The sequence below is a fragment of the Sphaeramia orbicularis genome, chromosome 12 (assembly GCF_902148855.1).
Source record: "Sphaeramia orbicularis chromosome 12, fSphaOr1.1, whole genome shotgun sequence".
Classification (NCBI taxonomy): Eukaryota; Metazoa; Chordata; class Actinopteri; order Kurtiformes; family Apogonidae; genus Sphaeramia; species Sphaeramia orbicularis.
This window is the reverse complement of record NC_043968.1, coordinates 58,665,079-58,680,948: the sequence shown is the minus strand read 5'-3', so window position 1 is coordinate 58,680,948 and position 15,870 is coordinate 58,665,079. Positions and strand designations below refer to the sequence as shown.

Here is a 15,870-nt window from a genome sequence, read left to right as displayed (position 1 = left end):
TTTTTAAGCAGAATTCAACAGTTCCTGCTAATTTGTACACAGTGTGACTATATGACGCTCTGAGCCAATGAAACGCTCTGGTTTAGACACGTCATGAACCAATGAGGCGCCACTACGTCCGAAGTAGCAAATGTCATTGGTCACGTGACACTGTTTTAATAAACGACTTTCAGTGTCTCCAGCTGCACACACTCAGTGAAAGGAGTTCCGGAACTCGGCCCTGTTTTCCATTGCTAGTTTTCAGTGACAGGTAGCTTCAGACCTGTGGTGTCAGACATGTTGACGAAGGGGAAAAAGTTAGGTCAAATACTACAAGTAACCGGGTACATTAAACCTGAGGAGACAAATAATAAAGACACGGCAGATGTAAATTCTGAAGATTCAGAGGAAGAAGCAGAGGAGCCACAGCCAGAGTTTCCAGATGAAATGGAAATGAACAGTGTTGCTTCTGGTGCACATTTATTCGAGTCTTCGGTACCTGCATTGGACAAAGGTAAGTATTTTCTTGTGTGTTTTAAGATGAGGTATTGATCCCACAACGGGGAAATTCACTTGTTAATCAGATAAAACTCTACAGACTGTATACAGATTTACATAATAAGCGAACATATATTTATTATATGAATTATTGGTGTTTATTGTTAATTACACAGCAGATAATGTGCCAGAACTAAATCCAATCGGACAGCAGACATGTCTGAACATGTCTGAGTGGTCACTTTTTTCTGAAATATACGGTCTGCTCATATTCCCCACGCATGTGAAGGAAAAGTGTCCGCCTTCCTTTTAACTGGTCACCTCTGGTCACCTCTGGTCACCTCTGGTCACCTCTGGTCACCTCTGGTCCGCAGTGTGTTCATTGCGTTCAAAACCTTCTGAATTCAACTGCGCCATGTATGTTTTGAAAAGTCGCGTCACGAGCCCGCCATCAATACCGGATATGTAGCCACATTCTTGTACGCATGCGTTAAAAACTACAAAATAAACTGTGTTCTATATTTAATGACTTTTACGCGCATTTTTTTCTCATGTGGTGTCTAATATAAATTGTTGATGACATTTTTAAATCAAACTCAGACTTCAGTCACAAATGTCTTCTCAAAAGCTCAGTCTTACAGGTTTTAATATAACTTTTTTTCTTTCACTTTGTCTCATATGAAAAAACTGGTTTATTGACTAGCTAATGTTAACTAGCTGATTTGACGGTAAGAAAATATGAAGATGTATTTAGTAGTAGTAGTATTAATAATAATAATAATAATAATTTGAAGAACCTTATATTTTATAACTAGATAAAACCAGATGTAATATTTTTATCTATCTATCTATCTATCTATCTAAACATGCCTGCATTTTTGGGGGAATGACATAAGTCTAAAGATTTGACTATTTTAAGGCCTAGAACTGATTTGTTGCAACATCCAAGATAGTAAAATCTAGTTCAATCAGCACCGAAGGGATTTTTTTTCCGTTCTTCTTTTGTATAAAGGAAAATAGAGTGAACCTTTACATTGTTTTAAATATCCAAAAATGAACTGTTTTTTAATGTCCATGATTAAAGACTTTTTTTTTTTTTTTTTTTTTTTAAACTACATTTCTGTATTTTACAGTTGAGATCGTGACTTTGTCTGGTGAGGTGCACCAAATGGAGGGGCGTTTTGCTCTGAAGAGTCCATGGTGGGAGGTGAAATGTTCTGTTAAGAGGGTCCAGAGGGACCGGCTCATCGTGGTTGGATTTCCCTCCTACAAACTGCGCTCAAATTTGGACAAAAGAGAGGATATTTCTCTTGTGTCGCTGTTTTTGAATGCCTGTCAAATAGCACCACAATTTATTAAGGAGTTTTTTACCTGGTTGCCACCAGAGAGGGGTGTCTCTCTTAACAACCTGTTTGAAGTTCTTGATGAATTTTCAGAAGGAGGATATGCAAATCAGGCAAACGTGATCAAAACCCAAGTCTCAAAGTCAGGTAGGTGTACTCTATATTTACCAACCATTTGTTCATGTTAGTCAATTCCATTTCTAAACTAATGGATGCTAGTATTGTGTACTGTTACTCCTAAGAGGAACAGAAGTGAAGATTTTAGGAACTCTAGAGCAAGTCTAAGGATTTTCACCAACCTGAACCATCTGAGTCAGCATTGAGGTTGTTGTCATGGATGTATGTAAATAACCAAACTGTTAGCTTGGAAATGGACTGTAACCTTTAAAAGGACACATAATCATACATTCAATCAATAATGACAGTTTAAACTGTTCTTGACTTTTCCTTTTATTTATGGTTCATGGATTCATCTTATGTTTTAAACCTGCTCTGTTATGTCTTAGATGTAGGGAAGCAAGTGCGCACAGCCTGTCTGTATCCACTTGTACTGAATTACCTTCCTATCCTGCTGCCCGGTCACTTCAATCAGCTGCTGGTACACACAGAAAAAGAGGACCATCTAACTGTGCAGGCTGGACCTGACGGACCGAACAAACAAGATAAAGACACAGAAGAAGAGGATACAGAAGAAAAAGACACAAGTTTGTTAGCCAAACTGGAGCACATTATAGCTAATAATGTGTGGAAACTGGGTTTCAACAAAGTAAGTATTGGTTTCATTAATACCATTTTCACAAAGCAAATGTGTATATGATGCATCTTGTTTAAAATGCATTCATTTTGGAACCACTCATATCATGCTGTTGAACACCTCTTTTTTCACCATTTACCTGATCCATGAATGTGCTACAACATTTAACTTTCATAAATGTCACTGTCCATCAGTGCATCACCTGATGTGATCTAGTTAGCATATTCAGATGTTTAGTGATGATCACAGTGTGGTCTATATCCTAATACAGGGGTCAGCAACCCTGGTCCTAGAGAGCCACTATCCTGCATGTTTTAGATGTATCCCTCTTCCAGCACACCTGATTCAAATGATAAGCCTATCATCAAGCTCTGCAGAAGCCCGGTAATGACCATCAGGTGTGTTGGAAGAAGGAAACATCTAAAACATGCAGGATAGTGGCTCTCTAGGACCAGGGTTGCTGACCCCTGGCCTAATAGAAAGTAAATTAAAGGGTATGTTTCTGTCATGGACTGTTTAAAGGAAGTCTATATAACCTCCATGACATTTGGTGACTGCTTTGTTGAAGCTTCAAGTTTGGTATTTATGCTTTTGCTGCCTTGTTTTTTGGAGCCAGAAGTGACCATATTTAAGGAAGAGAATGGCGCTGGGGAAGGGCAGTCAAGGAGCAGCTCTGTTACCTTTAACTCGCTGAAAACACCTACCGTACTTTTATCTTCCACCGTTATGTTAGACGGCACCAAGTAAATTATGAATCTCAGCAAAATAGCAGTAGCATTAGCTCGGTGAGTTGCATCCATCACTAACTAATATTAAAGAGTGTTATGAGTGACATAAGTGCACTGCATACAGAGCTTACTCGATGGTGTTTTCACTAAGGTCAAATCAGCATTCAAAGGTTACGTTTTACCTGTCACTCTTCCCACAATTCCACCATCTTGCTCAAAAATGGTGACACCGGCTTTAAAAAAAAAAAACAAAAGAAGAAAACGCAAGACTAGAATGTAAATGATGTGCTTACATTGTAGTCATCAAGAGATGTTGATGACTATAATGTAAACACTGTATCATCACTAAACATCTGAATACACCATCTTTGCTCATTTATATAAAACAGAGGTCACAGTAACTCTGTACTTTTACAGTCTGTTGTTGTATCCTGTTGATTTGGCATCTAAGAAGTCTGAGAAATGAAAGTGAACTTCTGTTGATAATAAAGTGTTGTTATTTTATGATTTTTCTGTTTGTTTTTCCTCTCTAGATTGTGTCCAGGGAGCTGAAACTTGTGCGCTGTGAGGCTCAGCTTCAGTCCTTTAAGAACTGCAACCTGTTCGATAAAATCCCAGCTCAACAGCGCAATGGCCTTTTGGCGTATGACAAACTAAAACGGCATAACCGTACTGGGAGCACCTATTGGGAAATTTCACTTTTTTCTGAGGCCCTTAGGAAAGATTTAGTCATGTCTCATGATGCAGCTGGGGCTGCTATTGAATTTCTCGTGGAACAGGATGTGGTAGTATATGACAAAGGGAAGGTGGTGCTGAGCAACAACCATTTGTATGAGACTGGCATTGCAGAGTGTCTGCACTCTTTGGTTGAACGTGATGTGTGGAACATCCCTGTGAATGCTACAGAGGTCCTCTATGCTGCTGAAGAGAAGAGGCAACAGAAGAAAATCCAAAACTGTCAGAACGCTGCAACTAATGCAGATGAAGATGATTACTCTGAAGGGGGTCCTTCTGTTTCTGACTCTAAAGATTTACCTGTTTCACCTACTAATGGAGAAACACAACCATCTGACACTGATGCTAACATTCTCCAAGCCCAATCATCTGACCTCCTTTCACCAATTAAGTTGGACCAGGACCATGTTCGAGCTGCAGAGATGATCTGTGCAAATCCAGTGACTGTTATCAGTGGGAAGGCAGGCTGTGGAAAAACTACTGTTGTCAGCCAGCTGTTAAAAGCAGCTGTGGAGCAAAGCGACTTGGGGCCACATGAAGATTCACCAACGAAAGCTGAACATGTGTCGCTAAAGAAAGAGGAGATCTTGCTCACAGCTCCTACAGGAAGAGCAGCATCTCTGCTGAAGAAAAAGACCTCATTCCCTGCATTCACTCTGCATCAGGTAAGGAACTGATACTGGTTTATGTGGAGGAAATATTTTGTTGTCCTGAATAGACAATGTTATATGACATCTTAGGGGCATGAAACTGAAAAAAGAGATTGACAAGTTTGGTTTGCAAATGCACAACATGACTAGCAGATTGATGGATTTTGTTTTGCAAACACAAAACCATCCCATCAATAACATTAAAAAATTATGCAAGATATTTCTAAATGATGCATCACAAATAACAATAAAACAATAACTTATATCCTACAAAGACAAAAATGGGACTTTTTGCTCAGTCTTTCTGCTAAATTTTTGCTGTCAATTTGCTTACGAAAGTGCAGAGAAGTTCATGTAATCTTGAAATAATGGGAATGTTGACACATGTATCCATGGCTTCATCTGAAAGATTTTTTTTTTTTTTTTCATTTTGATTGAGGTAACCTTTTTTTGCAATGTGTGCAATGAGTTCATATCAGAAAGTGATATATCAGTCAGCACTGATAAATATATAATTTACTGAGGTTTCATTTGTCACAGGTGCTCTATAGTTTCATGCGCATGAACAGGAGGATAAAGAAGATGAAAACAGACAAGAACACAGACACGAAGACAGAGGAAATTCCTGAATCATGGAAGTTCAAGGATGTTCGTGTTTTAGTGGTGGATGAGGGCAGCATGGTCTGTGTCCAGATCCTTCACTCTGTACTCGGCATACTTCTCAGCCACGCCAATCTCCAGAAATTTATTATACTGGGTGAGCAACATTACAGTATTCTTTCTGCATTCATGCTAGTGTAGGTTTGGATGATACCTGTCATTTCAGTTAAAATTCTGCTTCTTCTGGAAGTTACTTTGCAACCTATCTCCACCCTATTACCTCTCTTTATATATCTGTTCTGTTCACTGTGATCATCTGCTGCTTTTGCTCTCCCTGCCTTAGGCCTTCTATGTATGCACCAAATATAAATACTGCAGATGAAAGTTTTCTTTAATGAAAGTGATCATGGCTGAATTCCACTTACGTTCTGTATGAAAAAGGTAGACAAATATACACTGCCCGGCCAAAAAAAAAGTCACACATGCAATATTTCACTGCACCACCTTTGGTTTTGATTAGAGTCTGGACTTTATGGAGGCTAATCCATGTGTGTAAATAATGTCTCATTCTTTCTGAACCATTCTGTCACAAGCCTAATGATCCGGATCAATCCTGGCATTGTCCAATCTTTTTGACATTAAAGACATGAGAGGACACTCACTGCATCACTTAGACTTAAATAACCTGTTACAGCTGAAACATTATTAACCACTGCGGTACTTACCCATGGAAGGATCCGAACTGTTTGCTTAGTTAAATCCAGGCAGTTACTTTTTTTGTCCAGGCTGTTTATTTCACTCTAACTAATGCAGTAAGTGTCCGCTCATGTTTTTAATGTCAAAAAGATTGGACAATCCCAGGACTGATCAGGATCATCAGGCTTGTAATAGAATGGTTCAGGGAGAATGAGACATCATTTACACACATGGGTTAGCCTCCATAAAGTCCCGACTCTAATTTGGGATGTGATGAAGACTTGATGCAGCGATCTGATTCTCCATCACCAGTAATCAAAAAATAATGCAACTATGGATGAAAAAAATATTATGAACCTTATTGTGACACTACATAAACATTATGAGGCATAAAAGATGTCACAGTGATTGTAATCAAAACCAAAGGCGGTGCAGTCAAATATTGCATGTGTGACTTTTTTTTTGGTCGGGGCAGTGTATAAGGCTGATGTCATGAAGGAAGAAGCCCACTTAATTCGATTCAGTTCAATTCAAATTTCTTTGTAGAGCTCTATATCATTACAAGGTTACCTCACAGGGCTTTACAGAATTTAACTTTGCATTCTGTGCATCAGCTGAACTAAACAGCACAACACAGTAATCTGTATGCCCCACACAGAGAGCTGCTTCATCTTTATCATCTTCGTGTTTTAGGAGATATTCGGCAGCTTCCCAGCATCCAGCCAGGAAATGTTTTACCTGACTTATTCAACAGTCTGAAACCTGTTCGCTGGGCCATAGAGATGAGGACCAACCATCGCGCAGAGTCTGAACTCATTGTTAAAAATGCTGGACGGTAAGTATTTTCTCCTAAACCTCTGGAGTCAGCAGCTTGGGAGATGCATATAAAACAGTGTAAACAAAAAATAATTATAAATAATGAAACAAACAGATAATATCACGTAATTCTGTTGATGTGTTTGTAGCATTGCTGACATGGGCATGAAGTACCAATATTTTCCTCTGGACTTTGATGTCACAGTGGATCTGGAAAACCTTCCAACAAGTCTGCCTCCTGATAAGAGGTTCATCCTCATACGTTTGCCCGTAGACGGGCCAGATGATGGTGAGTGTTAACCTGTGTTTCTGTTTGTGTAGGATTCTGTGGGCAATCCCAGTCTATGCACTGTACCTCTTGACCAAGCAGTGACATTCAAGACTGCAAAATGAAGCTTAACAGAAAAAAATCTGCAGCTCTCCAAATGACCGCTTGAGTCCAGTACCATAACCATGTCAGTCCCCTTAGACTCCCATGTTAATGTCAGCTTGACAGTAAAAATAAAGATGTTTATAGGTAAAAGTAATGGGTCTGTCTTTAGTGATGTTAATGTTTGCCACTCCATTTAAGGGAGATTAAATCTGCCCTGAAACTCTTAAAAGTTTTTGCTATGCGCTTTGAGAAAAAACATGAAATTGGCAAATGCTTAGTGATGGTCAAATGAAGCCATATGAATCACCAATGCTTTCCAGCCCATTGTTTCATTAAATGGTTCACTGCTTGAGACCTCACTGATACAGTGAATACTTCCATCTGCTGTTCAAATGAAAATATGACAGGCATTGCCATGTTACCATAACCTGAGCTGAAATTTGGTATGAATAGCTCTGGTTTGCAGTAACAATAAACATCGGATATATCTATAGTATGTGTATGAACGCATATGTGGACACTCATGCAGACACATGGCTTTGCTCTTTTTTAAACTTGCAATAAAAGCAATACAATAGTTTCCCCCTTTGAAAATCTCCCCCAAAAAATTGCCAGTCTTCCGTGTCGCTGTCCGATACGTTACCTGTTGAGCTAAATCTCCACTGGTCTGAAGACTTATCTATTTGCTATCTGATTGTCTTGGTATTTTTGGGATGTGAGATTTAAATCTAAGCATCAGGGTTAATTCAGATTAAAGTGTACATTGTGTTGTGAAATATGACCATAATGCACAGTATGATCTGTAAACAAAGCAGGCAGAATATGACAATTCGGAGAAGGATATTATAAAAGTACATATGTATAGCACCCCCCCACCCATTTTTTCTGGATCCGCCACTGTGTATATATATATATGTAATATTTCATATCAAAGCCATAAAATAGGGAAAGTAATCTATATAGGTGCTACTTCTAAAACAATACCTCTACTTCTCCAACTTTTCTCCTGCTACCTCTGTTTTTTAATTTCACTGACTAACTTGCTGACTCACTATCTCACCAACTGCCTGACAACTTACTACAAACAACACAACCTGCAGTGTGGCACAAGGTATGAAGCGCTTATATAAGAAAGCAATACATTGAATGAACCAATGATGTAACCTGAGCAAACCGAGGCCTTGTTTGTCAATGGTCATGTGATTTTCTTGTCAGCGATGCAAGCCTTGAGTCGGGGCTTCATTTAACATGCCCACTTTTGCTTGAGACATGCGTCAAAGCCTCGGTTCATTTGGCCCATCACTATCAATGCTTTCTTGTTAACATATTTTAGCTGCAATCACTAATGTTAGCAAAAATGTAGTTGTTGATTAGTGGATGTGTTATTTACTACTAATACTGCTAATTAGAGCAGCTACTCCTGATGTATGATTCTGTACATTACCTGTTAAATTTTACCATTAATGAACTCGTTAAGGAACCAATCTGTTTTATTCACCTTGATAACACCAGTACCTAAAAGCTTTTTATATCTGAATATAATCATGCTTACACTCTGTCTTATTTAGTTTTTAATGTGCTAAGCACAAGGTTTAGAGTAAAAATTATCTGACTAAATTATCAATTTCAGCTCTGCAGACAGCTGTCCATTTCCTGATTAAAACTGCTCCTGGGCTGACGGACCATAAAACTTCACAGTTTATTGCTTTCAAAAGGTAAGAGGCTTCACTGCAGGACTAAAAAACATATATTAAAATGATCTAATGCCTGTCTGCTGCAACCATAGCCTAAAATGCAAAAAAAAAAAAAAAAAAAAAAAATCCTACAACATACTTCATGTGGTAACATTTAATTCACCTCAGTCACAACAGGACAAAACTAGAAGCACTCATAAAACGCAGACCTCTGCCAAGGCAGATCAGTGGCCACCTCCACCCCCGATCACCACCAAAATTTAATCATTTGTTGCTTGTGCCAGTATCAACATTTCCTGAAATTTTCATCCAAATCCGTCCATAACTTGTTATCTTGCACACGGACAGACAGACAGACAGACAAACAAACAAACACCGACAAAAACATAACCTCATTGGTGGAGGTAATTATCAGTGGTGAAAACTGTTTCGAGTACAGTTTGGAGCTTTTAATTAACCTTTAACTCAAGCTTAATTTAGTCATATTGCATCCAGTATTTTCCACTGAAGTTCAGTTCAGTCTTAAATAATTCCTCATGGCCTTCTTCTCATAACATGCGGTAGCTCTGAATTCTACATTCATGTAAATATAGTCAGTGGCCATCCTAGAGGGATTTACCGCATTTTTTTTTTTTTGTTTGTTTTTTTTCACATTCCAGAACATGATGTAATGATGTGGCTTTTAGAAAGAAAACCAGTTCTTAGAAGATATAAGTCAAGCCAACTTTGAACCACCAATAGCAGCACTCTTGTTTTCCATTAATTACCTTTTGCTTCAACAGAATTCACTTTACATTATGTCCATTTACATATTTTCCTTTTGTCTCTCTATTATTACAAAGTTACTTGATTATTACTTCAGGATACTAAGTATTAGCTTGAATACAGGTTATTGATAGTAGCTGTGATCTGCTTTTATGTTCACATTGAGTAATAGTTTGTGTCAAAATCCTCTAGGCCTCCACCTGTTAGTGAGAGTGACAAAGTTCTAGTCAGACATCCTCTGACCCTTGGATGTTTCTTTTAATTATCATTACTGTGGCTCTGTTTCTTTTATTCAGTGGTATACCTTCTAACAAATCACACAAAGTACAAGGGAATATGTTTTTTCTTGTGGTAAAATTACCTTTGTTTACAGGAATGATGTAGCACTCATCAACGATTTGTGTTGCAAACATTACAACGACCATAGAACTAAGTAAGTGTCTGTAACATGGTGAATAATATATATATAATGTTTCTCATATTCTAAAACAGTTTTTAAAGTAGATACTACTAACTTGTCAATGTGTATTCATATTAATGGCAGAAATCACAAAAAAAAGCTACATTTTCAACCTGGTGACAAAGTTTGTTGCACCAAGAACGGATACCTGGACGAAGGAGAAAAAAAAGAACAACAAAAGACAGAAGAGACAGACGTGGAGAAGAAGGAGAAGTTGCGCCTCTGTAATGGAGAGATTTTCTTCATTATTGGGGTCAGTATCATGAAGAGAAGCATTGTTTTGTTTTCTTGCCAACATGGACAATGTAATGTACTTTATAAAACTACTAAAATGAACATGTCAGTCAAGTATGGAGGGTCTAAAAACTGGACAGGGAGTGCAGGGAAGGTGAAGGTTGGCTGTGGGCTGAGTGTAGTAACAGAGGGGTGGAGGTGGGGTGGGCAGGTGGACTGAACAGGACTAGATGATGCCATTTGCCCACTTCTGGACCCCTGCTGAGAGGGAGTTGGGTTCAGTGTAGCCTCACATGGTCATAGCCTTTTAAGCCCAGTTGCCCCCAGTTCACGGGGCAGCCACAGTTCCATCTGTGTTGCCATGGTAATGCTACGTGACACTTGTAGCTTTGTACACATGTTATACAGCCACATAACCAGAAGAACATCCATCAGCAGCTCAATGAAACCAACTGTCAGACAACAGGCCACCACTCAAACAAAAAGCACTTTAAATGGGCAAATATCTAAAACAAACTAACAATGAGAGCAGTGTATGTCATGAATAATTTAATAAAACAACAGACCAATGGAAAAATTTTGCAACGCTAAGATAACACTAAGCAGATCCAACAGTACCAGTATTATCTCTCTACTGCTAAAACTCACTAGACAAGCTGAAGAAGAGCAAAAATAAACATCATATTATGATGCAATGATCATTAATTTTGTTTTACCTCTGCCGTTTTCTAAACATAATTTGGTTTTATATGAATGAAACTTCTGCTATCGGCTGTTATGACCTGGCTCAGAGGCCACAACAAAGAACACACCATAAGTGAAGTTTAACACAAAGATGCTTTATTAAAGCAAATTAAGCCAAATTAAACCAAATTAGGCCAAATTAGGAAAAGAAACTAAAGTATATTACAGAATATAAATGAGTCATCTGTAAAATCAGTAGTGTAGGTGTGCATGGGTGAACATGTGTTGAAAAGTGCAGAAGAGAACAAACATTAAAGCAATATAACCAAACCAAGGGCTAAAGAACTGAGGACCTGTAAGGGCAGCAAACAGAGAGAGAGAAAGTACTGCAGGCGGACTATTTAAGGACAGGAACTCATGTGTGCCACATGTGTTCCTGATTTCCCCGTCAGGTGCCTGTTAGAAAACAGGAGTTGAAATAACATAGCACCCCCAAGAGGACCCCAGTGGCTGTAACATTGGCTAATGCATTGTTTTTGTTGCATTGAGATGATTCTGACTGGAAACAAATGGGCCATGGTTTAACAGGTTTAAGGTCCTTTCTGACTCCACAGACACTGAGCTGCTGCTGGTCCTCAGTTTTCCTTATGTAACTGCTTCTCACCTCATCATTTCTTTCTGCACAATCACCACTTCCATTCAGTTTCCTGACCTGAAGGGACTCAGGAGGAGCACTTTAGCTCTTAAATACCTAGAACTATTCTTGCGGTGACTTCCAAATTACTTTTCTCTGTGTTGGCATGGAGTGAATCCAGTACAACCTCGTTCATGGTAGGGGTGCGCATCACTAGGTTTATGATGACTGGATTAAATTCAGAGGGTTTACGATCTGATTATAGATGATTATGGATGCACCCAACAATTAATAATTAATTATTTTTCTCACTGTATGACAAGTACTTACTACTTTCTTGCAAAAAAAGCGTGAAATTCCTGGTTCTCAGCTACTTAGTATGGATGCAAATCCTTGGCAATAAAAGTCCCCAGGATGAAAAGTAGACTTTTCATCCTGCTTTTCTTGTAACTCCAGGTGGAAGCTTTGAACATGATTAATCATGTTTGTTGTGTTCCCAGAATACTTCATTGGCACTCAACACACCCTGCAAATACTGTGGCTTTTATCCAGTTCCCCTTGACTTCATCAGAACCAAAATGTTTCCATATACTCACTTTTAACCAAATTGTAGGCACCGCATGGATTGGTTTTTCTGCCATATTTTTGTTTTGAGTGTGTGTTTCACCGTAAACTGTCTGGGACAGCACTGCGATCACACTGTAGTTCTGCCTTTTTATTTACACAGTATTATTAAAATATCACGTTCAAAGCATCAATTTTTGACCTTTCTGCATCGATCCATAATTGGGCACGTCCTCATCCTGATGCATTGAGGAATCTTTTTTTGTTTGTTTGTTTGTTTTCTACACCCCTAGTTCATGGTGTGGTACATGACATACACTAAAGTTCTCCCAGGACTGCAAGCTTGTCTGTTTTATGGTGAAGAGATCTTGCATTCCCCGCAATGAAGAGCTTTGTAAACTCTGCTTTGTGTCAGTGAGCCAGTTTACATGCACACTTAAATCTGATCACTATGTGATTTCTGGAATTATCAGATTGTTCAAGAGATCCTATAAACAGCATAATCTGATATGCTCCATTAGATAATAGCAGTAATCTGGTTATGTGAAGTTGGATTAACACCTGTATTTTTCCCCAGTACTCCAATGTCTTCATGCATGTATACAGGTTAATCTGATTTATTTTGGTGTTTTTACATCTGTGCATGTGTAAAACAATTAAGTCGTGGGAAACAGACTATGTATATGCATACTCTGAAAGAAGTGCAATAATGGACTGAAACCTCTAAATCAGCATTTTTCGATTATCGCATACCCCCCACAATTATAAAAGGTGTCGTAACGCCCCAGCACAGATGTCCATGGTGTGCAGTTGATTTGAAAGAAATTAACATGGAAACAAAGACAGACTCATGTGACACCGCCTACAGTAAGGATAACATGGGTTTTTTTATGAGGCATGAACTAAAAACTAGAACTGTTAGATTCACAAATACCAAATAGAAGGCATTATGATATAAAACTATTTATTTGCATTGTACTTAATATAATATATGAGTTTATTGGTGTAATGTTACTCTGCAGGATGACACCAGCTTTGAAGATGGTCGACGCCCCAAACGATATCTGACTCTGGATGGTAATGATGGACGTATAATCAAGCTGGAGTACCGAGAGCTGCAGAGGGAGTGTAAACTGAGGCACGCCTGGGCCAGGACCATCCACACCTATCAGGTACCCCACAGGTTTTCTAAAGAGGCCCAGCCTTAAACAGACCACTGGCAAGTTGCAAGGGATGGATTGTCTTGGGGAAAAAATCCATGTGAATACTTGGAAAACTGAATACGTTTAAGCATGTAAAATCTGAAACCTCTACTCCAAATACTTTGAGTTTTTCGCCCTCACAGCTAAACATCACAATTATTATGCAACCTTACCTGCTGCTTATTTTTCACTGGAGTTCGGTCACGTCTATGCTGAATATCCAAATACATTTTACTGAATATGAATTCAGGGCTGAAACCCCCATATTTGGATTATATTTCCCAAGAGGCATTTTCAGGTTTATTTGTTAAGTGTTTATTGTAAATGATTCATAATCTGTGGCTATGGATTTCCAAAGCTGGAAAGCATACTAACAAATGTGAACTTCAGGTGTAATAAAAGAAAACAACCAAGAAAGACATTGTTTTTTTTTTTGTTTTTTTTTTCCTCAAATCACTCTGGGTCCATAGTTACTCTATGTATGTACACCGATGTAAACTTACTACCACAAATAGAAACTGGATCATTAAACATGTTCTTTCATTATTAAGAAAGTTGTTGTTGTTTTATAATTTATGCCCATTTTTTATAATTGTGATGTTTTGTTTGTCAAACCTGTGACAAGAAGACCAGCTTGATCCAATATAATAATAAAATCAAATAAAACTACAATCAGTTCAAGGCCTCATACATTTTTAGTGTGGAAATGTGTCTCTTAAACTTCACATTAACTTCATGGCCAAAACAGTGCAGTATCAGTAAAGTTTCTTTGTGTGTCTGATTGTAAACAAATGCGTCTTTGTTTCTTCAGGGCTCAGAGAATGAGACCATTGTGTATGTAGTGGGAGATGGAATCGCCCAGACATGGAAACACATCTACACTGCTGTAACACGAGGACAGAAGCGCGTCTATGTGGTCACCGATGAGCGGGCCATTGAGGCAGCCATTAAGAGGCATGAAACACCAAGAACCACTCGCCTCAGTGGTCTGGTGAAAGACCAGCTGGTGCAGTTAGGTATGCATCCAAAAACACCAATAGGGACACCGTCAGGCTGTAGTCCTCACCCGTCCACACCACTGCACTCTCAAACCCCAGGCCTATCTGTACAACCTCTGCAGCGTAAACGTCTTTGTTATGATGACAAAGAAAAGTCTGTCAAATCACCTTTAGTGAGCAACATGAATGAATACAAAACATCACCCATGAAAAGATCTGATGAAGTCTCAGCAAAGCCACCGGCTGCATGTGAAGAAGTAGAACAGAAAAAACAAATGAGCAGTGCTACAACACCACTGAGCAGCAAAAGGGTTTTACCTGGACAGCAGCAGGAAGTGGAAAAAAAAAAACCTCGGCTTCAGTGAAACATCACAGGGGAGTGTGTTCCACTCATCCACTGTGTGGAAGAAGTAGAACAGCCATGATGACGCCGCCCATTGGTTTTAGCCGAATGCATTAAAGCCATAAGTTTACATTGGGGCTGTTATCAGAGGAGACCATATTTGGACAAGAAGATGGTTTAACTTACTGTCACGATTCAACTGTAATCATCAAAGTTTTGTCAAAATCATTCGCCAGTTTTGTAAGTGTAACTGACATTACAACCACAGCTACAGTAGAGCTGTTGGCTGGAAAAAAAGATGCAGCAGTTATCAAAGTCTAGGACCTAAAACTAAAGTGGCTGAAAAATGAAGCCAGTTTGTGTCAAAACCAGCTGTTCGTCAAATGACTCAAAGCATGAGTCTGATCCCAAACACTGTCCATTCTTACAGCAGCAATAAATATTTTTACAGGTACCAGAACTGTTTTGGTCCCTATAGCTAATTCCCTTATTCACGACAGTATCTGTAATTTGGATAAAACCTTTTTTTTTTTCTTTACGTTGTCTTGCTCTAATGTAGTTGTGGTTAAGATTTGACACTGACAAAAACATCAGAGAATTCATTCATACTTTAAAAATACTTGGACCGGTTGCATAACGTGGTGACATTAGCTAATATTATCATTTATTTAGTAGTGTCATACTTAATAGTCAGTAAGAGAGCATTAATTAGTTTGATTATACCTTACACGAAGTTGTCATTATTGTAGTTCAGTACAGCTGGTTCTAACAGTTAACAAACAAAGCTTACACTGTCAGGGGCCAACAGCAGGGGTATATCCCCGAAATCCCCCCAATCCTCTGCTATAGATAAATCTATCCACGAAAATTGTTAGACAATTGATATGAACTCAATTTGAGCTACATTGACCTGATAGTGGCAGAATAATGGTCAGAGAACCAATTTTTCTCCACAAAACTCCACCTAGTGAATGAAAGTGACACCATATGAACTCTGGACGGTAGCAAGAAAATGGACATTTGTAAGACAATCAATATGAATCAAATTCTATCTCAGTCGGCCTATTATTGCTTGATTTATGTTCAAAAAACTGAAGCGCCCCCATTTGGATGACTTATA

At 38.7% G+C, this 15,870-nt stretch overlaps 1 protein-coding gene across 1 annotated transcript; it reads left to right on the top strand.

Annotated features, from left to right (window-relative positions):
* The first annotated feature begins 209 nt into the window (after positions 1-209).
* On the top strand, positions 210-15,039 carry helb (helicase (DNA) B). The gene is made up of 12 exons (XM_030151122.1): positions 210-493; positions 1,611-1,967; positions 2,327-2,586; positions 3,836-4,702; positions 5,228-5,444; positions 6,677-6,818; positions 6,949-7,088; positions 8,803-8,887; positions 10,005-10,064; positions 10,176-10,344; positions 13,230-13,379; positions 14,221-15,039. The coding sequence occupies exons 1-12, from the start codon at positions 277-279 to the stop codon at positions 14,770-14,772; spliced, it is 3,216 nt and encodes a 1,071-aa protein (XP_030006982.1). The 5' UTR covers positions 210-276; the 3' UTR covers positions 14,773-15,039.
* Positions 15,040-15,870: the final 831 nt, after the last annotated feature.

Bases quoted from the DNA above. Each gene is read 5' to 3' on its own strand.
- helb (XM_030151122.1), top strand. From the start codon at position 277: ATGTTGACGAAGGGGAAAAAGTTAGGTCAAATACTACAAGTAACCGGG. The intron at 4,703-5,227 runs GTAAGGAACTGA...CATTTGTCACAG, and splicing joins CTGCATTCACTCTGCATCAG to GTGCTCTATAGTTTCATGCG. The intron at 6,819-6,948 runs GTAAGTATTTTC...ATGTGTTTGTAG, and splicing joins ATTGTTAAAAATGCTGGACG to CATTGCTGACATGGGCATGA.